Raw genomic sequence first — 23,000 nt, 5'->3', positions numbered from 1 at the left:
ACTGGCAGCTGCTCCAGGAGTCAGCAGACATCCGCAGGTATGCAGCAGGCTTCTATGAAGTTTAAATGTGAGAACACTGAGAAACCAGAAAAGTTGGTCTCTTTCCTCAGTGGTCTGCTACAGCTGAGATCTCTCCAGAGGAACTGTTGGAGGCGCTGCAGAGCCTGAGGCCTGGGAAAGCACCAGGCATAGATGGCCTGCCAGCTGACTTTTATAAAGCCTTCTGGTCAGTGAGGGTTAGGGTTAGTGGCAGGCAGGCTGATCACCGATCATGTTCATTTAATCCGGGATGTTTTGAACCTCTCTAAATCTTTGGGAATAAAACTTGGTCTTGTTTCTTTAGACCAAGAAAAAGCATTTGACAGGGTCGAACATGATTATCTCTGGCAAACGCTGGAGGGTCTTATCGCTAGATCCAGGTACTGTTCTAGAGAAAGTGGAGCGGAGACTGAACAAGTGGAAGTGGAGGTCGTGTTTTAATAATGAATAATCTGGCTGCTTCCTGTGTGGACCCTCCTGTGACCCTGCTGGCCAAAGTCCAAGCAGTGATAGTAGATGGTTTCTGGGATCGTCTCCACTGGGTCCCACAGAGTCCTCTTCCTCCCCAGAGAAGAGGGCGGGCAGGGTCTCATACATCTGGCCAGCAGGGGAGCTGCTGACTGGACCCACAGATCTGGTGTGGAGGTCGTGGCTGTCCTGGCTCAGGGTCGGGGTGAAGACTTGTACTTCACTTGTTTGGATTTTGAAAGAAGCGATTGTTTTTGGAAGTCGTTTTGATGTGAGCCGGACTGTGAGCCGGACTTTGAGCCGGACTGTGAGCCGAACTGTGAGCCGGACTGTGAGCCGGACTGTGAGCCCCTCGGTTGGCTGCACACATCACCTTACTGGGTCAGGTGATTGACCTGTGTGGTCCACACATGGAGGATGCTGCTGCCGGGGTCACTTCAGTGAGGCTCATTGGGAACATGTTGGGGGTCTGGAGGAACCAGCTCTCCACTGGTCTCCCAGTCTAACATCATGTTGGGGGTCTGGAGGAACCAGCTCTCCACTGGTCTCCCAGTCTAACATCATGTTGGGGGTCTGGAGGAACCAGCTCTCCACTGGTCTCCCAGTCTAACATCATGTTGGGGGTCTGGAGGAACCAGCTCTCCACTGGTCTCCCAGTCTAACATCATGTTGGGGGTCTGGAGGAACCAGCTCTCCACTGGTCTCCCAGTCTAACATCATGTTGGGGGTCTGGAGGAACCAGCTCTCCACTGGTCTCCCAGTCTAACATCATGTTGGGGGTCTGGAGGAACCAGCTCTCCACTGGTCTCCCAGTCTAACAGTCACTCAGAGGCTTTTCCAGTAGAGAGTCTTGCTCTGGACTCATATCTCTTTCTGCCACAACAGGAACAATAATGTATAAAGTTTTGGTGAAAGTTGTAAATAAAGAAAAGTTAAAAGGCCGGGTTGACACACCGTGGAGGGCCCAACTGGGACTAGATCCAGGAGTGGAGCCTTCATGGAGAGCACTGTACAAACAGTGGAGAGTCCTTCATGGGGCAGCTGCTGTTTCCTAGACTGCAGCAGGCTGCTGAGGGTTTGTATAAACATATCTTCATCTTGGGTTTTAAATACAGTCAGAAACAGAAGTGTCGGCTCCTTAACTTCCTTCTGGGCCAACATGGCTGTTTACCTGAGCAGGAACAGGAAGTAGGAGGGATCTTAACTGTGATGTCATCAGAATGATTAAGAGCAGGCTGACAATTGATCTGAACTATTATATGAAAGACTTGGTGTGTGTGTGAGTGTGAGTGTGTGTGTGTGTGTGTGTGTGTGTGTGTGTGTGTGTGTGTGTGTGTGTGTGAGTGAGTGTGTATGTGAGTGTGTGAGTGAGTGAGTGAGTGAGTGTGTGTATATGTGTGTGTGTTTGTGTGTGTGAGTGCATGAGAATGTGATGTGTATACTTTTTTATCAAAATGTAAGTTAATGAATGGATTGAGTTAAATAAAGATTGATTATTGATTATTGATCATTACTGAATGTTTTTTTGCAGTTTGGTTCTTAATTATGAAAACGTCCTCGGACATCGCAGCTTCAAACTGATGTGAGTCATTTTATATTTTTATATATACACGTAATTATAATTAATATATAACATATAATATATAATAACCCTAACCCTGTGTGTGTGTGTGTGTGTGTGTGTGTGTGTGTGTGTATGTAGCTTCTCCATGAGTCAGCGCCTCTACAAGGTTTCCTCCAGGAACTGGTTCACTCTGGATTCGGTGGATCTTGAGTACGACGGGATCAAAGCTTCGTTTAACGGCAGCAGGAACATTTACGCTCCGGCTGAGTTTTCCTATCGTTGTGAATCCGTCACGAACTTCCGCTGGCCGCTGCTCGTCCCGCGCTCCTCCAAAGATCCGGCCAATCAGTGGAGAGTGTCCTTCGAAGACTTCCAGGTAACTCACAGTGATATATTGATCTATATGAACGTAATCAATATCAGCCGATCACACAGCTGATCACAGCCGATCAATCAGCCGATCAATCAGCCGGTCACACGCAGCCGATCAATCAGCCGATCAATCAGCCGATCACACGCAGCCGATCAATCAGCCGATCAATCAGCCGATCACACGCAGCCGATCAATCAGCCGATCACACACAGCCGATCACACACAGCCGATCAATCAGCCGATCACACAGCCGATCAATCAGCCGATCACACACAGTCGATCACACACAGCCGATCACACACAGCCGATCAATCAGCCGATCACACAGCCGATCAATCAGCCGATCACACACAGCCGATCAATCAGCCGATCAATCACCCGATCACACGCAGCCGATCACACACAGCCGATAACACACAGCCGATCAATCAGCCGATCACACGCAGACGATCACACACAGCCGATCACACACAGCCGATAACACACAGTCGATCAATCAGCCGATCACACGCAGTCGATCACACACAGCCGATCAATCAGCCGATCACACACAGCCAATCACAGCCGATCAATCAGTCGATCACACACAGCCGATCACACACAGCCGATCAATCAGCCGATCACACGCAGCCGATCACACACAGCCGATCAATCAGCCGATCACACACAGCCGATCAATCAGCCGATCAATCAGCCGAGCTTCACTATGTGGTTCCAACAGAGTGAGACGTCTTCACTGTGACATCACTGTGACATCACTGTGACATCACTGATAGTGAGGGCAGCCGTCATGGCGCCACGCCCCTTTTTATATAATAACCTGTGCTGCAGCCAGCAGGGGGCGATATGAGCGTTAGCATACAGGTGTGGAGGCTAAGCTAGGCTAGGCTAACGGACCTCCAGCTGTTCTTTACCTGAAACAGGAAGTGATGTAATGGTGTGCTTCCTGTTTCAGATCCAGGGCTTCCTGGTGAGGGGGGGTCAGTTCTCATATGGCAGCGATTGCTCCGGCTTCTTCTCTCCGGGCATCTTGATGGGTCTGATGACGTCTCTCCTCATGGTCCTAGTGCTCACCTACGGCCTGCACATGATCCTGCAGCTACGCACCATGGACCGCTTCGATGACCCCAAAGGGCCCCCAATCTCAGTCCCCCTTACAGACTGACCCCCCATCTCAGACTGACCCCCCCATCTCAGTCCCCCTTACAGACTGACCCCCCCTCTCAGTCCCCCTTACAGACTGACCCCCCCATCTCAGTCCCCCTAACAGACTGACCCCCCATCTCAGACTGACATACCCCCATCTCAGTCCCCCTAACAGACTGACCCCCCATCTCAGACTGACCCCCCCATCTCAGTCCCCCTTACAGACTGACCCCCCATCTCAGACTGACCCCCCCTCTCAGTCCCCCTTACAGACTGACCCCCCCTCTCAGTCCCCCTAACAGACTGACCCCCCATCTCAGACTGACCCCCCCTCTCAGTCCCCCTTACAGACTGACCCCCCATCTCAGACTGACCCCCCCATCTCAGTCCCCCTTACAGACTGACCCCCCCATCTCAGTCCCCCTAACAGACTGACCCCCCATCTCAGACTGACCCCCCCTCTCAGTCCCCCTTACAGACTGACCCCCCATCTCAGACTGACCCCCCCTCTCAGTCCCCCTTACAGACTGACCCCCCATCTCAGTCCCTAACCCAGACTTGCCCCCCCATCTCAGTCCCTAACCCAGCCCCGCCCCCCCAGCCCCGCCCCCCCTCCTGGTTTACATTAATGTGTGTGTTTTGTTGTGACTCTCTGAGCCTCATGTTTCACATCAGACCCAAAGCTCAGGTTTCTTACACTAAGCGTGGTACCTGAATGCCTCCTGAGTTCAGCATCTTATTCTGAAAGGCAAAAAGTGTTTCCTGTCTGTGTCACCTTCACAGGAAGCAGATTGTAGATGTTACCATGGTTACACAGAGCAGATGGGACTGGGGTTGTCCACACTGAGATCAGTTGATTAGTGCTGCATGGTATATTATTATATTTTATTATATTATATTATATTATATTATATTATATTATATTATTATATTATAGTATATTATATCATATTATATAATATTATAAATGTAGTATAATAATACTAATAAGTGTTGTATGTTGTAGTGAGTAGATCAGCAGTATTTCAGACCAAACCAGATTTACATCATAACAGAACAAAGAGAGACAAACCTCTGAGCCAATCAGAGCTGAGAGGAGCAATGACGTCAGTCAGGAGAAGGACTGTGATTGGCTGTGAGCGGGTCTCAGTGTGGGCGGAGCTTCAGAGGATGTGAAACATGAGACTGCAGCGTGATAATGAAGGGATCAACTGTACAGAATCAGCTTAAATGTTATTTATTGGTGTTTGTGTAGAAATGATAAATTATTTATTTATGACCTGATGTGTGAAATGTTTCTGTGACGTGTTACTGAATAAAACATCTCAACTCTGACTCTATAATTCATTGTAGTCTGAAGTTATTGACATTCTGTCGACGGGCTTCTTTAATAGTCTCGAATGTCTTCAGATCTGATTGGAAACGTCTTTTCTATCAGCTGCAGTCATCAAACCATTATTAAAAAGAACAATGTGGATGAATGTGTATTAAACATTACAGACCCTTATCAAACCTGCCATGTAGCTGCAGGACTTCCTGGCACTGAACAGTTGTTTGATGTCTTCCAGTCAGGTACTTCTCTTCTAAAGGTCTTCACTGACACTGGGTTAGACTGGATCTCACTGCTCAACACGGTCGACCACAACATATGAGCAGGACTTCCTGGCTCAGCTCTAAACTGGTCTGAATCCTACTTAAAGGAACTAAAGGTAACGACACATCTGAGCGGACAAAGACAAAACCGAGGGAATTGTTTTTGGTGCCATAGAAGTCGGCGCTCAGCTTCAATCAGTAAACCAACGGACCAAGCCAGACATGTAGCTGTAGTCATGGACTCAGACCTGAACCTGAGCAACCACATTACCACACAGTACATTTAGCAGGGTCAAAGGTCATGGACTCAGACCTGAACCTGAGGAACCACATTACCACACAGTACATTTAGCAGGGTCAAAGGTCATGGACTCAGACCTGAACCTGAGGAACCACATTACCACACAGTACATTTAGCAGGGTCAAAGGTCATGGACTCTTTCAGAGTTATTACAACAACAGATTGAGTAGAAAGCCCCCTAGTGTTGGAGTTAAGAGAAGCCCCGCCCACCTATTCATCCTTCGCCCCGCCCACCTCTACCTCCTTCGCCCCGCCCACCTCTCCCTCCTTCGCCCCGCCCACCTCTTCATCCTTCGCCCCGCGCACCTCTTCATCCTTCGCCCCGCCCACCTCTCCCTCCTTCGCCCCGCGCACCTCTTCATCCTTCGCCCCGCCCACCTCTCCCTCCTTCGCCCCGCCCACCTCTCCCTCCTTCGCCCCGCGCACCTCTTCATCCTTCGCCCCGCGCACCTCTTCATCCTTCGCCCCGCGCACCTCTTCATCCTTCGCCCCGCCCACCTCTTCATCCTTCGCCCCGCGCACCTCTTCATCCTTCGCCCCGCCCACCTCTCCCTCCTTCGCCCCGCCCACCTCTTCATCCTTCGCCCCGCCCACCTCTTCATCCTTCGCCCCGCGCACCTCTTCATCCTTCGCCCCGCCCACCTCTCCCTCCTTCGCCCCGCGCACCTCTTCATCCTTCGCCCCGCCCACCTCTCCCTCCTTCGCCCCGCGCACCTCTTCATCCTTCGCCCCGCGCACCTCTCCCTCCTTCGCCCCAACCACCTCTCCCTCCTTCGCCCCAACCACCTCTCCCTCCTTCGCCCCGCGCACCTCTCCCTCCTTCGCCCCAACCACCTCTCCCTCCTTCGCCCCAACCACCTCTCCCTCCTTCGCCCCGCGCACCTCTCCCTCCTTCGCCCCAACCACCTCTCCCTCCTTCGCCCCGCGCACCTCTCCCTCCTTCGCCCCAACCACCTCTCCCTCCTTCGCCCCGCCCACCTCTCCCTCTTCAAACTGTGAAGATTTTTCTGGACGCCATTTTTCTCCCCTTCGAACTGCGGTAAGTTTTTTATTTTTCCATATGAACCCAACATTATGTTGGCTTTGGACAGATTTTGTGTTGTTCCCTAACCAGAACCGTATTTGAGCGGGTTTTGTACTTTCTTAATACCAAATTCAAGACGGCTAACGTGAGTGAATACCTAGCTTAAAATGCGCGCGTGTCCAACTTGACCATGTCAAAGCTAATTAACTTAGCAAAATGATGCAGAGATAGTTTTATTAAGCATAACTTAAATTCTGGTGAAAACATTCCCTCGTTGGCTGAATGGCTGCTCAAAGGGTTAATACAGTAATGTTAACTATGTGCCTTTTTAAAATGATTTATTTATTTATTTTTACTGCTGAGCAAACAAACCAGCAGCTGAGTTAATTACTTCATATTATATCAGCACGTGTTGGTGAGGGGAGCTAAGCTAGCTAAGATAGCTAACATTAATAACTGGTCTAACCTTGATATTAGGGTTAGGGGCATTAACATATTAAGTTAATATTAACATTAACTTAATATTAACATATTAACTTAATATTAACATATTAATTTAAGTCTTTATATTCTAGGTAAATGATGTAATGTAACATTAAGCAGCCTGCTCTGTGGTGCAGTAAAGGGTTAGGGTTAGATATATAGTCATGTAAACTGCTCATAACGTTGCTAAAGCTAAAGAAGTGGGATCATATTTGTTTTCTAGCCTTCGGTAAAGTTAACAGCACAGACTCGTGTTTTATTTTGAAGTACCAAAGGGAAGTAGTCCGCGTGCTCACTGTCGCGTGCGTGATGTACCGTCAGCATAGCAGCTGTTTAGCGGGTTAGAGTCCCAGCTGATGTGATGAGTTAATAACTGATCCCTGAAACTAACATTATCTTATTTTCATATTGAACTGAAGTTGGTCTGGTTGGCTGCTGTGTTGCACTTGCTGTTATATTTGTGTTTGTTATTATAATAATCAGAGTTAAGGTTCTGACCATGAGGAATGATGCAGGAACCATGTTGATTAAAGCCAAACATGTGTTAGACTAGCAGAGACGGATCTGACAGAGTTTTTGATTGTAGGTAAGAAATAAACATTAGAATCAAGCTTTAAGGAGCAAAACAGACCAATGTGAGCAGTGCTTCCCTCACATAGACCAATGTGAGCAGTGCTTCCTTCACATAGACCAATGTGAGCAGTGCTTCCCTCACATAGACCAATGTGAGCAGTGCTTCCCTCATAGACCAATGTGAGCAGTGCTTCCCTCATAGACCAATGTGAGCAGTGCTTCCCTCATAGACCAATGTGAGCAGTGCTTCCCACATAGACCAATGTGAGCAGTGCTTCCCTCATAGACCAATGTGAGCAGTGCTTCCTTCACATAGACCAATGTGAGCAGTGCTTCCCTCATAGACCAATGTGAGCAGTGCTTCCCTCATAGACCAATGTGAGCAGTGCTTCCTTCATAGACCAATGTGAGCAGTGCTTCCCTCATAGACCAATGTGAGCAGTGCTTCCTTCACATAGACCAATGTGAGCAGTGCTTCCCTCATAGACCAATGTGAGCAGTGCTTCCCTCATAGACCAATGTGAGCAGTGCTTCCTTCATAGACCAATGTGAGCAGTGCTTCCCTCATAGACCAATGTGAGCAGTGCTTCCCTCATAGACCAATGTGAGCAGTGCTTCCTTCACATAGACCAATGTGAGCAGTGCTTCCCTCATAGACCAATGTGAGCAGTGCTTCCCTCATAGACCAATGTGAGCAGTGCTTCCCTCATAGACCAATGTGAGCAGTGTGGCGGCGGACCATCCCTAGTGGGAAACATTGCACACATTGGTGAACCCAGCATCGGGTCTACCAGAACCCAGTATCGGGTCTACCAGAACCCAGTATCGGGTCTACCATAACCCTGCTTTTCAATTTATATTTCTTTTTATATTTTAGATATTTTAATTCTTTCTCGTTCTTTAAAAAAATAATGTTATGTTTAAATTTGCTTTTTAATTTTAATTTTGCACTTTGAGTTGCTGAACTGTGCTTTTACCTTTCTTTGCTTTGATTCATTCAGACATAAATAACCAGGAAATGAATTTGACTTATTTTATTAAATTGACCGACACTGCTCTCAGGTAGTAAATCATCACTTTATCATTTAATGATAAGTTTGTTAGTTAATAATCATATTTAACATTAATCAGCTTATAATCAAACTATTGATGATCAGTAAACATGTTAATAAACATTCACAGTTTTTATCAAACTTCATCATTGACACATCGTCTGGTTTCTTCTTCGTTGGTTTAGCTGCACTCAGCCGTCACTGAACTCTTCACTGATGCCGTCGTAACCATGGAAACCACACTTCCTGCCGGCGACTCTGCAGCCGAAGGTGAGAGCGTCCTGCAAACTTCCTCCTGCAGAAACAACAAATCTACATTATCCTGATGCTGTCGGACAGATTTAACGTCTCACCGTCATGGTGTAGCCTGTAAGATGCACACACACACACACACACACACATACACACACAGGCACACGCACACACACACACACACATACACACACACACACATACATACATACACACATACACACACACACACATACACACACACACACACATACACACACACAGGCACACACACACACAAACACATACATACATACATACACACATACATACAGGCACACGCACACACACTCACACACACACACACACTCACACACACATACAGTAATAGTCTGCTTGCTTCCATCACTGTAACTATTTATTGATATTAGTAAATAGACTCCCGGGCTGCCTGCTCTGTGTGTTGTGATAATAATGTTGATATCACATCATGTATATTATTATTATACCTTCGGACATCAGAAGAATACGGGGAAACGTGACGGTTACCATAGCAACACACATCGAATAGATGAACCTTGTAACCCTGACGAGTGGTTAATATTGGGCTCACTCAACGTCTTTATTTTACCTGTTCAGTGTCATCAGCTGACCGGCTGCTTGCAGCACTGCACAGAGGCTGAAGCTAGGCGGGGTGCTCTGATTGGCTGAAAATGAAGCGCTCTGATTGGCTGAAAGCACTCCGCGTACGCACAGATCTTCAGTGACAACCTGACTGAAACTGATCAAACAATCTGCGAACTTTATAACATGTAATTGTACTAAGAGGTCAAAATGCGTTCATGTTGGCAGGTCTGATATTGTGGACCAAGTATTAATCTCCTGTGAGAACTGATTACAACCCCGACCCCTAACCCTGACCCTAGGGTTACTAACCCCGACCCCTAACCCTAGGACCCTAACCCTAGGACCCGGCGGATATACAGAGGAGGAGTTCTGGCAGGTTTTGCCAGTTAGCTGCTGGGAGCCGAGTGCAGAGCTCAGCTTTCTCTTTGTTTTGTAGTTTTTGCATCTAGTGAATACTTTTGTATATTCAGAATTTTATTTATTTATTTTTGTGTTCTTTTCTTTGTTCTTTAACTTTTTGCCTGCGCTGTAAATAAAGACAGCAGGGTTAGGGTCAGGGTTAGGGTCAGGGTCAGGGTCAGGGTTAACCCTGCCCAACCTAACGATGGACAGATTCAGCGTCTCACCGTTGGACAGTTTGGAGATGACGGCTGCATTGAACGTGTCTCCGGCTCCGAGAGTATCGACCAGCGTTTCAGGAGGAAAAGCGTCTGAGTGGATCAATAAACCATCAGGACCCAAAGCGTCGGCTCCTTTTTCTGCCCAGGCACAGATCAGGACAGCCCTGCAGAGACCGGCCCACAGGTAAGAGGTCAGAGGTCACACACTGAAGCTTCAGAACAAAAAGGTAAAACAACCAAATGACCAAATACATTAAATTGTATTTGAGTGTCAACAGAAACAGAGAATCTCACTTCAGGTCTGACTGGATGTTGACCTTTGACCTCCACTCACCCCTGTTTGACCCGGCTGGAGAGTCCCGTCAGAGCAGTTTGAGCCGTCTGGAAGCCGAAGTGTCGAGCCACGTCTTTACTGACAAAGACCTGAGGACAGATGTGACAGGACAGATGTGACAGAGGACAGATGTGACAGAGGACAGATGTGACAGAGGACAGATGTGACAGAGGACAGATGTGACAGAGGACAGATGTGACAGAGGACAGATGTGACAGAGGACAGATGTGATAGAGGACAGATGTGACAGATGTGATAGAGGACAGATGTGACAGAGGACAGATGTGACAGAGGACAGATGTGACAGAGGACAGATGTGACAGATGTGACAGAGGACAGATGTGACAGAGGACAGATGTGACAGATGTGACAGATGTGATAGAGGACAGATGTGACAGAGGACAGATGTGACAGAGGACAGATGTGACAGAGGACAGATGTGACAGAGGACAGATGTGATAGAGGACAGATGTGACAGATGTGACAGATGTGACAGAGGACAGATGTGACAGATGTGACAGAGGACAGATGTGATAGATGACAGATGTGACAGATGTGACAGATGTGACAGATGTGACAGATGTGACAGAGGACAGATGTGACAGAGGACAGATGTGGCAGAGGACAGATGTGACAGGTGACAGATGTGACAGAGGACAGATGTGGCAGAGGACAGATGTGATAGAGGACAGATGTGGCAGAGGACAGATGTGACAGGTGACAGATGTGACAGAGGACAGATGTGGCAGAGGACAGATGTGATAGAGGACAGATGTGACAGAGGACAGATGTGACAGAGGACAGATGTGACAGATGTGACAGAGGACAGATGTGATAGATGACAGATGTGACAGATGTGACAGAGGACAGATGTGACAGATGTGACAGATGTGACAGAGGACAGATGTGATAGAGGACAGATGTGACAGAGGACAGATGTGGCAGAGGACAGATGTGGCAGAGGACAGATGTGATAGAGGACAGATGTGGCAGAGGACAGATGTGACAGAGGACAGATGTGGCAGAGGACAGATGTGACAGGTGACAGATGTGACAGATGTGACAGGACAGATGTGACAGAGGACAGATGTGGCAGAGGACAGATGTGACAGAGGACAGATGTGACAGAGGACAGATGTGACAGAGGACAGATGTGACAGGACAGATGTGACAGAGGACAGATGTGGCAGAGGACAGATGTGACAGAGGACAGATGTGACAGAGGACAGATGTGACAGAGGACAGATGTGGCAGAGGACAGATGTGATAGAGGACAGATGTGACAGAGGACAGATGTGACAGATGTGACAGATGTGACAGAGGACAGATGTGGCAGAGGACAGATGTGACAGGTGACAGATGTGATAGAGGACAGATGTGACAGAGGACAGATGTGACAGAGGACAGATGTGACAGGAAAGATGTGACGGATGTGACAGATGTGACAGATGTGACAGGACAGATGTGACAGAGGACAGATGTGATAGTGGACAGATGTGACAGGTGACAGATGTGATAGAGGACAGATGTGACAGGACAGATGTGACAGAGGACAGATGTGATAGTGGACAGATGTGACAGGTGACAGATGTGATAGAGGACAGATGTGACAGATGTGACAGAGGACAGATGTGACGGATGTGACAGATGTGACAGAGGACAGATGTGATAGAGGACAGATGTGACAGAGGACAGATGTGATAGATGTGACAGAGGACAGATGTGACAGATGTGACAGGACAGATGTGACAGAGGACAGATGTGATAGTGGACAGATGTGACAGGTGACAGATGTGATAGAGGACAGATGTGACAGATGTGACAGAGGACAGATGTGACGGATGTGACAGATGTGACAGAGGACAGATGTGATAGAGGACAGATGTGACAGAGGACAGATGTGATAGATGTGACAGAGGACAGATGTGACAGATGTGACAGAGGACAGATGTGACGGATGTGATAGATGTGACAGAGGACAGATGTGACAGATGTGACAGAGGACAGATGTGACGGATGTGACAGAGGACAGATGTGACAGAGGACAGATGTGACAGATGTGATAGAGGACAGATGTGACAGAGGACAGATGTGACAGATGTGATAGAGGACAGATGTGACAGAGGACAGATGTGATAGATGTGACAGAGGACAGATGTGATAGAGGACAGATGTGACAGATGTGACAGAGGACAGATGTGACAGAGGACAGATGTGACAGAGGACAGATGTGACAGAGGACAGATGTGACAGAGGACAGATGTGATAGAGGACAGATGTGACAGAGGACAGATGTGACAGATGTGATAGAGGACAGATGTGACAGAGGACAGATGTGATAGATGTGACAGAGGACAGATGTGACAGAGGACAGATGTGATAGATGTGACAGAGGACAGATGTGACAGATGTGACAGAGGACAGATGTGACAGAGGACAGATGTGACAGATGTGACAGAGGACAGATGTGACAGAGGACAGATGTGACAGATGTGACAGAGGACAGATGTGACAGAGGACAGATGTGACAGAGGACAGATGTGACAGATGTGACAGAGGACAGATGTGATAGAGGACAGATGTGACAGAGGACAGATGTGACAGAGGACAGATGTGACAGATGTGACAGAGGACAGATGTGATAGAGGACAGATGTGACAGAGGACAGATGTGACAGGTGACAGATGTGATAGAGGACAGATGTGACAGAGGACAGATGTGACTCGTACCACGTCACCATGAGCAAACAGCTGATACAGCTCCTCCCTCGTCTTCTCTATCTCCACGGAGACGGTGATCCTCTGTTGCTGTGGCAACCTGCTGTTATAGAGCTCCACCTGCTGGATCATCTTCACCTGTTGCTCTGCGTTACGACCCTGAGGGGGTAAATACTCTGTAGTACTACTGCAGTACTCTGTAGTACTACTGCAGTACTCTGTAGTACTGTGTAGTACTCTGTAGTACTGCAGTAGTACTGTGTAATTGTAGTATACTGCAGTCCGGTCTAACCCGGGTCAGGGTGGTATAACCGGGTCAGGATGGTGTAACCGGGTCAGGCTGGTGTAACCGGGTCAGGATGGTGTAACCGGGTTTACCTCGATGTGGATCCACTTGAACTGACGAAGATCAACTTTGGAAAAATCGTTTTCTGTGACGTCAGGAAGGTTCCTGCAGGAAGTGACATCACAGTTAATATTCCTCCATCCTTCATCATCAGACACTGGGAGGTAAAGATGTAACGGAATTAAAGGAGTAAATTAAACGAGTGTAAATTAAAGGAGTGTCTGTGAGATTGTTGATGAGGTCATTTACAGTCATGTGACCCATGGCACGAACAGGAAGTCTTTCCTTTTAAACATAAGATCAAATTAAACCTCATTAAGTCAATCAGTCACCATGGAAACAGATTTCAACTGTAAAGAGTTCACTTCAAAAATCATCAGACACATTTAACACGTTTAAACCGGTTTAAACTGGTTTGAACTGGTTTGAACTGGTTTGAACTGGTTTGGTCATATTTAATTCTGGGAGAAACTTTTCCAGCTGCAGATTCAGATTTTCATCATCAGCCAATCAGAGCTGAGTTAACCCTGACCCCACTGAGCATGCTCAGTAACGTCTCTGTCAATCATCATGCGGATGTAAGCTGGAGTTGAAGCTGATCACACGCCTGTCTCCATGGTAACGGAGTCTTACGTGTCGGACAGAACGACGGTGCGAGAGCCGCCGGACGGACAAATCACACAACACGCACACGGAGTTTGACCTTTGACCTGCCAAACCACGGCCGAGGTATCGACTGAACGCTGCAGGAAGTCATTCACGATGAAGCTGAAACACACAGGAAGCACTTTTACCTGCCCTTCAAAATAAAACCACTGGCAGAGACTAACCCTGTTCTGATTGGTGCAGGGGGGCGGAGCCGTCGTCTCCTTGACGACGATAATTCTGAAACAGAAACAGTTAGTGACACACACACACACACACACACACACCTGTTCATGTGCAGGATGGTGCGGCTTCCTGTGCTGATGTTGCTGATGACCACAGACGCTGGAAGGACGCACTGAGCATGCTCAGTAACCAGCGACACGTCGATATGGAACTTTCCAAAATCCTCCAAAATAAAACTACAGACAGGAAACAGTTTTATATCTGTCCTGTCCTTCAAAATAAAACTACAGACAGGAGACTGTCCTCACCTGAACCCTACTGGTGTGAGTCATATTGCTCAGTCATATACCCTTACTGTAAATATACGGTATAGATATATATAGATAATGCTTATATATATATATATATATTATTATAATATTAATAATAATAATAATAATAATAATAATAATAGGGACATTAATGAACATTGATATTAAATCTCTGTAAACTTGCCAGATTATAGAAAAGCTGCTAATTTGCATCCGTAGACTAAAAATAAAAATAAATAAAATACAAATAGAAGAGACAACACACTCACACACACACACAACACATTACACAACACAACACACACACAACACATTACACAACACATTACACAACACACACACACACAACACATTACACAACACATTACACAACACACACACAACACATTACACAATCAGAAGGACATCAGGATATAACTGCAATAAAAAAGTATGTTTCATTAGTCTGAAGTCCTGCTGAGGGTCATATAGATGAGTGTGTAGGTGAGTGTGTAGATGTGTGTAGATGAGTGTGTAGATGAGTGTGTAGATGAGTGTGTAGATGTGTGTAGATGAGTGTGTAGATGAGTGTGTAGATGAGTGTGTAGATGTGTGTAGATGAGTGTGTAGGTGAGTGTATAGATGAGTGTGTAGATGAGTGTGTAGGTGAGTGTGTAGATGAGTGTGTAGATGAGTGTGTAGATGTGTGTGTAGATGTGTGTAGATGAGTGTGTAGGTGAGTGTGTAGATGAGTGTGTAGGTGAGTGTGTAGATGAGTGTGTAGGTGAGTGTGTAGGTGAGTGTATAGATGAGTGTGTAGATGTGTGTAGATGAGTGTGTAGATGTGTGTAGATGAGTGTGTAGATGAGTGTATAGATGAGTGTGTAGATGAGTGTGTAGATGAGTGTGTAGGTGAGTGTGTAGATGAGTGTGTAGATGTGTGTAGATGAGTGTGTAGGTGAGTGTATAGATGAGTGTGTAGATGAGTGTGTAGGTGAGTGTGTAGATGAGTGTGTAGATGTGTGTGTAGATGTGTGTAGATGAGTGTGTAGGTGAGTGTGTAGATGAGTGTGTAGGTGAGTGTGTAGATGAGTGTGTAGGTGAGTGTGTAGGTGAGTGTATAGATGAGTGTGTAGATGTGTGTAGATGAGTGTGTAGGTGAGTGTATAGATGAGTGTGTAGATGAGTGTGTAGGTGAGTGTGTAGGTGAGTGTATAGATGAGTGTGTAGATGTGTGTAGATGAGTGTGTAGGTGAGTGTATAGATGAGTGTGTAGATGAGTGTGTAGATGTGTGTAGATGAGTGTGTAGATGAGTGTGTAGATGTGTGTAGATGAGTGTGTAGGTGAGTGTATAGATGGGTGTGTAGGTGAGTGTGTAGATGAGTGTGTAGGTGAGTGTATAGATGGGTGTGTAGATGAGTGTGTAGGTGAGTGTGTAGATGAGTGTGTAGATGAGTGTGTAGATGAGTGTGTAGATGAGTGTGTAGGTGAGTGTGTAGGTGAGTGTGTAGATGAGTGTGTAGATTAGTGTATTGATCAGTACTCACTCTGCCACAGGTCCAGCAGTGAGGGAGCCCATGAAGGCGCAGGGTGCACCGAGCAGAGAGAGCACCGTGCACGAGTTAGAGGCGTTCCCGCCTCGCTGCCAACGCTGAGAAACACACCTGAAGGTACAGAGATAATCAATACATCATCAATAACTGATCACATCTGTCTGGTCTGGTACAGTAGTTAGCATTAGCCTGTGTGCTAACCTGCTGTAGTTAGCATTAGCCTGTGTGCTAACCTGCAGTAGTTAGCATTAGCCTGTGTGCTAACCTGCTGTAGATAGCATTAGCCTGTGTGCTAACCTGCAGTAGATAGCATTAGCCTGTGTGCTAACCTGCAGTAGATAGCATTAGCCTGTGTGCTAACCTGCAGTAGATAGCATTAGCCTGTGTGCTAACCTGCTGTAGATAGCAATAGCCTGTCTGCTAATCTGCAGTAGTTAGCATTAGCCTGTCTGCTAACCTGCAGTAGTTAGCATTAGCCTGTGTGCTAACCTGCTGTAGATAGCATTAGCCTGTGTGCTAACCTGCTGTAGATAGCATTAGCCTGTGTGCTAACCTGCTGTAGTTAGCATTAGCCTGTGTGCTAACCTGCTGTAGATAGCATTAGCCTGTGTGCTAACCTGCTGTAGATAGCATTAGCCTGTGTGCTAACCTGCAGTAGTTAGCATTAGCCTGTGTGCTAACCTGCTGTAGATAGCATTAGCTTGTGTGCTAACCTGCTGTAGTTAGCATTAGCCTGTCTGCTAACCTGCAGTAGTTAGCATTAGCCTGTGTGCTAACCTGCAGTAGTTAGCATTAGCCTGTGTGCTAACCTGCTGTAGATAGCATTAGCCTGTGTGCTAACCTGCTGTAGATAGCATTAGCCTGTGTGCTAACCTGCTGTAGTTAGCATTAGCCTGTGTGCTAACCTGCAGTAGTTAGCATTAGCCTGTGTGCTAACCTGCTGTAGTTAGCATTAGCCTGTGTGCTAACCTGCTGTAGATAGCATTAGCCTGTGTGCTAACCTGCTGTCGGTGTCTTCTTCGGGGTATTTATCGACCACGTTGATGATGTCCAGACAGACGAGACCCACACACAGGATCCTCTGCTGCTCCATTCTGGCTCAGACGACTTTTGCTGGACTTTGAAACTCTCATCTTATCTGTGAGCACACAGTCACTTACCACAATACGACACACCACTTCCTGTAAGTGTCATTACAAAATAAAAGCCTTTACTTACCCACAATAACGTCAGATCTATAGAAACACTCATGACTCAGGGCGAGGAGACTTATTACTAACTAACCCTGAGTCAGTGATAGCTGGAATAACAGCTTCCTCCTGTGGATATATAATATATATAATATATTTAATATATATAATATATATAACGTATATAATATATAATGTATATAATATATATAATATAATGTATATAATGATTATTTCCGGGTCGGCAACACTGAGCCATAAAACCCTTTAACAAGATAACACTGCATGTGGTTTTTACCTCTATGCTCGGCTGTATATGTATAAAGAACTTTAGTTTGTTGTATTAATGAAATGAAAGAGCTGAACGTTCCCTTCCGTGATTATTCCTAAAATACTTAACGTCATTTTGAGTATTCAGGAAATAAAAAGCTGAACTCAATGATCCAACTTCTTCTGTCTCTTCCTCACTGAAGCAGTCAGCTGTTAACCTGAATAGAAAAAGACTATTTAGCTAAAACATGTAAAATATTTACTTTACTGGTTAATGAGACTTTTGCTCCTGAAGCTTAACGAACATCAGGGCTGTAAGTCGTCTGTCGTCTGAGGCGTGAGCGGTGTTAGTTTTATATATAGTTCAGGGTTACGGTTACAGTTACAGTTAGGGGTTAGGGGTTAATTTAGGGTTAAGGTTGATGTCCTCTCACTAAAACCTGTAATCGGTCTGTGGCCTGTTTGCTTTAGTCCCCAACACAAACATCCAAAGCTTTTCCCTCTTCCTTCACATCCCTCTGAAACGCTCAAAGAAGCTAAATGCAGAACAACAGGCGGGTCCATTTCCTTCCTGCTGGGAACATTATAGACATAATAACCTAGTGGACACATTATTCTTGGTTCCTCCCACATAAATAAATAACAAACACACTTTTAGACTAAATGCCTGCTGGATCCTAACTAGTGTTTGATTTCTGTCATTTTTAATAAACTTTAATTGGACAAATTTCGTTGGCAGATTCAAAGGTTTCTGTAAAGTTAAGGAAGCTTGGACCAGGAAGGGTTAACCCTATCCCTTCCTATCAACCTATCAAAGCTCTTTAAATGTATTGTTGACGAGAAGGTAGTGATAGGTAGGAAGGTTCTCCCGTTTCCTCTTTACGTGACTTTACGATGCCTCTGAACGTTTGCTGAGGACGGAAACGTTGTTTATCTGTACTTTAAAAAATACTTTTGTGTCCAATCGTAATTTACTAGAGAAATTTGTCCCTTTTGAAAACAGTAAAAAAATCTATAGAAAGTTTTTTAATTTCCGATTAAAGTTTAACGGATCATCGGAGTTAAGCGTCGTCCTGCTCTGAACCGATCCAAACACCTTATATAGCAAATAGTAGGCCGGCTTCTTTTGGCTCTTCAGAAGAGCCCCCTCCTCCCAATGGGCCATAAACATGTTGGCGTACCCAAAGCCGTGCATTTTATCTAAACCAAACCGTTCTGGGTCAGATTGATTTCATAAAGATGTTTCCAACCCTCCTCAGTTGGGATGTTCATATAAACATTCTCTACGTCCATCAAAAAACCAAAACTCGTATGAATCCTCAAACTATGTTGAATGTTGATGAACTGATATGTGACCTGGACATCAGCAGGATGACGTATCCACAGAGGAGTCTCACCGTCTGAGCCTGACGGGTTCTGAGCCTGACGGGTTCTGAGCCTGACGGGTTCTGAGCTCTGCGGACCTTCAGAAGGGATCGTTGTGTTTCTTCTGCTAAATAAAGAACTTTCTCTCTCGGTTGTGAGTATTGTCTCCGTTTGATACTTCGCTATCTTTAGCTTCTTTAGGAACCGTCTCCATGTAAATACGTTTATGTAATTGTCGTTCTGCCTCCAAAAAGTATTGTTCCCTATTGAAGCTGTTCAGACCAGACGCGACAAGTTGACATGTAAAGTCAAAGCAAACACGCGATTAGACGCAAAAAATCGCTTCATCGCTCGAGTTGAACATTTTGTGGCGACATCGCGTGCTGCGATGGCCAATCAGCGTTGAGATTCTCCGGACGTCATGACGTCCGCGTCCTGGATCACTTGCTGAAAGAAATAAAAACAACCAGAGACGATGGAGGACAAATGAATTGTGGCTGCTCCCCTAACCACCCAGCGCTCTGAGACGTCCTGTTTACAGAGACACATATAAAACGGAGCAGGCGTGGCGTAGAGTGAGCGAGGCGGCTGGATTACCTGGTAAGTTCTGTAAATATGTATTTGTTGCTTGTTTGCAGCTATTGGTTAGCATCTAGGAACGTTAGCATTAGCATAGTCCCAGTTAACGTAGCTGGCTTTCCCGGGATAAAGTTAATGTAAGTGAAGTTAATCTACGTGTGTTTTGTCAGTATGTCGCAGGAAGAGACCAGGAGTGGAGCAGGGTGTTAGGGTTCAGGGGTTGAAGTTTGTCAAAAGTGCACTGGCCTACAGACTTGGGTTACCCATGTCTTAAACAGAAGGTAATATTGGGTTAGGGTTAGGTTGGGGGATATAGGAACCCGGGAATGAATCCCGGGTAATGCACGGTCCGATCACTGCGGATGGCCAGTCCCCCTCCCCATCTTGCTTAATAGCGTTTTACGGTCATTTCGCCTTTGTTATATCAAGTATTATATTTTTTTGTTGTTTTTGTTTTTTTCTTTTTTTGGTTTGGCTTTTTATTTTGGTCCCTAGGTGGCGCTCGCGACATTTCGTCCTCGTTTGGGACTTCTTCAGGCTAGCCACCTGGACCTGTTTGAGGAGGGTTAGGGTTAGGGTTGGGGTTGGGTTAGGGTTAGGGTTAGGGTTAGGGTTAGGGTTAGGTTTGAGAATCAGAGCCGGGCATCCACTCACGTGGTTAGGGTTAGGGTTAGGGTTAGGGTTAGGGTTAGGGTTAGGGTTAGGGTTAGGGTTAGGGTTTAGGGTTTAGGGTTAGGGTTAGGGTTAGGGGGTAAGATCAAATTGGTCCTCCTCCCGAAGGAGGAGGCACGCGCACTGTCCATCCCCCATGGACGTCCATCCCCCTGGTCCCGTTGGTGACGGCCGGCCCGTTTACGGCGCCGACCATATCGATTAGGGTTAGGGTTAGGGTTGGGGAAGCGATCCCCCCTCCAGCCGGAGAAGGGAGGTGCCCGGTTAACCCACCGTTGGCCTGCCCCGAAACCCTCATCACCCCTGGGTTGACGCTGGCGCCCCCGGCGCACAAGCGTCCAACCCCCCTCATCCATACCAAGAATCAGCTGTTGCTGTATTATTAGTATTCTTATTTATTTATATATGTATTTTTTTGTTTTGTTTTTAAATGTTTTTTAATTAAAAATCAAATGAAAACAAACAACTAAGGGCGCTCTCCAAGAGAGGATATACCAATAATAAAAATGTGTAAATAAAAATGTATTAAAATAAAATGTATATTAAAATTGTTTTTTAATCAAAATAAAATTATTTTTAGAAATAAAAAATTAAATAAAAAAGGTGTGCCAAAAGTGCAACGTTTCGACCCTTGCCGGGTCTTCTTCAGGCAATGGCACACTGAAAAACTCTGTGAGAGATGTTCTCACGTCGCTGCTTCAATAGAAAGTGAGCTCTCTCCTGCTCACCTCCTTTTATACCCTCTGTCTGTGCAACCCACCTCTGTAACCTTCGGAATTCCGTGAGTCTGTTTTTTATTTTTTTGTTTGTACCCCATCCAAATTAACCCTATAAATCCCCAATGAAATGAAATCCCAACAACCCAATGTAATATAAAATATCTAAAATTTGATTTTTATCCTAAATATCCTTTTAATTCCAATATATTTATATAAAGTATATTTTTTATTAAACATTCTTTTAAACCCAAAAAAAACTTAAGAAAACATGAATTTAACCCTTGCATACCCACATCAATTTAGTATCCCCTTATATTATTAATTTAGTACCATGTTTATAGAAAATACAATTATTTCTTAGAAAAGGGGTGTGGTTAGGGTTAGGGTTAGGTTTTAAGGTTAGGGTTAGGGTTAGGTTTTGAGGTTAGGATTAGGTGTAGGGTTAGGGTTAGGATTAAGGTTAGGATTAAGGTTAGGATTAGGGTTAGGATTAAGGTTAGGATTAAGGTTAGGATTAGGGTTAGGATTAAGGTTAGGATTAGGGTTAGGATTAGGTGTAGGGTTGGGGTTCTGGTTAGGTTTAGGGTTAAGTTTACCGGGTTAGGATTAGGAGTAAGGTTTAGGGTTAGGATTAGGGTTAGGATTAGGGTTAGGTTTTGGATTAGGGTTAAGGTTAGGGTTAGGATTAAGGTTAAGGTTAAGGTTAGGATTAGGTTTTGGATTAGGGTTAGGATGAAGGTTAAGGTTAGGGTTAGGGTTAGGGTTAGGGTTAGGTTACACAGTCAGAGGGTTAGGGTTTTATGGTCGGGATTAGAGTTTAACCCAGGGTCAGAGTAACGATATGGGAGGAAGTTCTTGGGTAAGATAAACTAACTATTTTTAACGTTTAATCCCATTGGATCTCTTGTACCCAATTTGAACATCCAAAACCTCTCTCTCTTCTTTCGTTCTCCATCGGTCCAAAATAAATTACTCTCCAATCCTGCCATCCTAAGCGCAGCTAAACCATGATCAATAAAATGTTCAACCAAAAGCGTGTCCATACTTTTTTTGTTCCTTATTGTATACCTATGTTGATACATCCTAGTGGACAGGTCAGTTTTAGTTTCTCCCACATATTTCTTATCACATCTGTCACATAAAATTAAATAAACACAATTCTTTGTGCGGGTGGTAAAGTTTTGCGTAATTTTTACAACTGTCTTGTCTTTTGTATTTGTAATATATTTAAGTTTCATGAATTGTGACTCCAATAATTGTGGCTTGTCTCGAGTTAACGAGGGTAATTTTGCACTAATTAAAATGTCGGCCAAATTTCTGTTTCTTTTGTAGGCTGAAATCACCGTTGATGTAGGCAATAGGTCAGTACAGCCCAAGACTGAGTTGAAATTATGTTTGATAGTCTTCATGAGTGTTGTGTTATGGGAGGAATAGGTGGTTACCAGAGGGATCAAGTCCCCCCTCTCCCTGTGTTTCTCCTTTCTGAAGGATCTCAGGCAGTGCCTCAGGAAGGATCTGCCATAGCCCCTCCCCCTGAGGGCCTTAAACAGGATCCCCACTGCCTGACTGAAATCCCCCTGCCTCGTGCAAATACGACGAAAACGGAGGAGCTGGGATTTAACTATCCCCCGGAAGGTGTGTCTTGGGTGGAAGCTCCTTTTATGAAGTAAGGCATGGGTATCAGTCACCTTGAAGAAAACCTTGATATCCAATTTGTTTGTTCTATTAAAATTTGGTCCCCTATACACTGTTGTGTCTAAGAAATCCATTTTGTTTTTATCCAGAATTGCCTTTAATTTAATTGATTTATTATGTGAATTTAGAATTTTGACGAATGTTTCGAATTCAATTTCCGACCCAGACCAAATTCCCCATATGTCGTCCAAATAACGGCAGTAATAGGCCGGTGGCTTGTCGCATTTAGCGAGGGCCTTTTCTTCCCAATTGGCCATAAAAATATTGGCATAGGCCGGTGCAAATTTCTTGCCCATTGCCGTTCCTTTTATTTGTAAATAAAATTGGCCCTCAAAAACAAAATC

The 23,000-nt window shown here is 45.5% G+C and overlaps 2 protein-coding genes across 4 annotated transcripts; one reads left to right on the top strand and one right to left on the bottom strand.

Annotated features, from left to right (window-relative positions):
- Positions 1-2,172: 2,172 nt before the first annotated feature.
- On the top strand, positions 2,173-3,745 carry LOC133977002 (V-type proton ATPase subunit S1-like). Its single transcript, XM_062415142.1, has 2 exons — positions 2,173-2,447; positions 3,400-3,745. The coding sequence occupies exons 1-2, from the start codon at positions 2,217-2,219 to the stop codon at positions 3,607-3,609; spliced, it is 441 nt and encodes a 146-aa protein (XP_062271126.1). The 5' UTR covers positions 2,173-2,216; the 3' UTR covers positions 3,610-3,745.
- Positions 3,746-8,583: 4,838 nt separating this feature from the next.
- LOC133977003 (ketohexokinase-like) lies at positions 8,584-17,259 on the bottom strand. Of its 3 annotated transcripts, XM_062415143.1 has the most exons (9): positions 17,168-17,259; positions 16,161-16,277; positions 14,424-14,558; positions 14,125-14,259; positions 13,524-13,596; positions 13,158-13,304; positions 10,429-10,517; positions 10,101-10,258; positions 8,584-8,911 (listed from the first exon to the last, which is right to left on the bottom strand). In XM_062415143.1, the coding sequence occupies exons 1-9, from the start codon at positions 17,257-17,259 to the stop codon at positions 8,808-8,810; spliced, it is 1,050 nt and encodes a 349-aa protein (XP_062271127.1). In that variant the 3' UTR covers positions 8,584-8,807. The 3 variants fall into 3 exon arrangements, with proteins under 3 accessions (XP_062271127.1, XP_062271129.1, XP_062271128.1); XM_062415145.1 differs by lacking the exon at positions 14,125-14,259; XM_062415144.1 differs by lacking the exon at positions 14,424-14,558.
- Between the last annotated feature and the right edge of the window lie 5,741 nt (positions 17,260-23,000).

Source organism: Scomber scombrus, unplaced genomic scaffold (genome assembly GCF_963691925.1).
Source record: "Scomber scombrus unplaced genomic scaffold, fScoSco1.1 SCAFFOLD_193, whole genome shotgun sequence".
Lineage (NCBI taxonomy): Eukaryota > Metazoa > Chordata > Actinopteri > Scombriformes > Scombridae > Scomber > Scomber scombrus.
Note: the sequence above shows the minus strand (reverse complement) of the source record. Positions and strands in the feature narration are given on the sequence as shown.

What these genes read in the sequence shown, in the direction of transcription:
- LOC133977003 (XM_062415143.1), bottom strand. Translation starts at nt 17,259, where the DNA reads ATGGAGCAGCAGAGGATCCTGTGTGTGGGTCTCGTCTGTCTGGACATC. An exon ending in GAAGAAGACACCGACAGCAG is followed by an intron (nt 16,278 to 17,167) that starts GTTAGCACACAG and finishes CTGTACCTTCAG; the next exon opens with GTGTGTTTCTCAGCGTTGGC. An exon ending in ACTGCTGGACCTGTGGCAGA is followed by an intron (nt 14,559 to 16,160) that starts GTGAGTACTGAT and finishes TCCTGTCTGTAG; the next exon opens with TTTTATTTTGGAGGATTTTG.
- LOC133977002 (XM_062415142.1), top strand. Translation starts at nt 2,217, where the DNA reads ATGAGTCAGCGCCTCTACAAGGTTTCCTCCAGGAACTGGTTCACTCTG. An exon ending in TGTCCTTCGAAGACTTCCAG is followed by an intron (nt 2,448 to 3,399) that starts GTAACTCACAGT and finishes TTCCTGTTTCAG; the next exon opens with ATCCAGGGCTTCCTGGTGAG.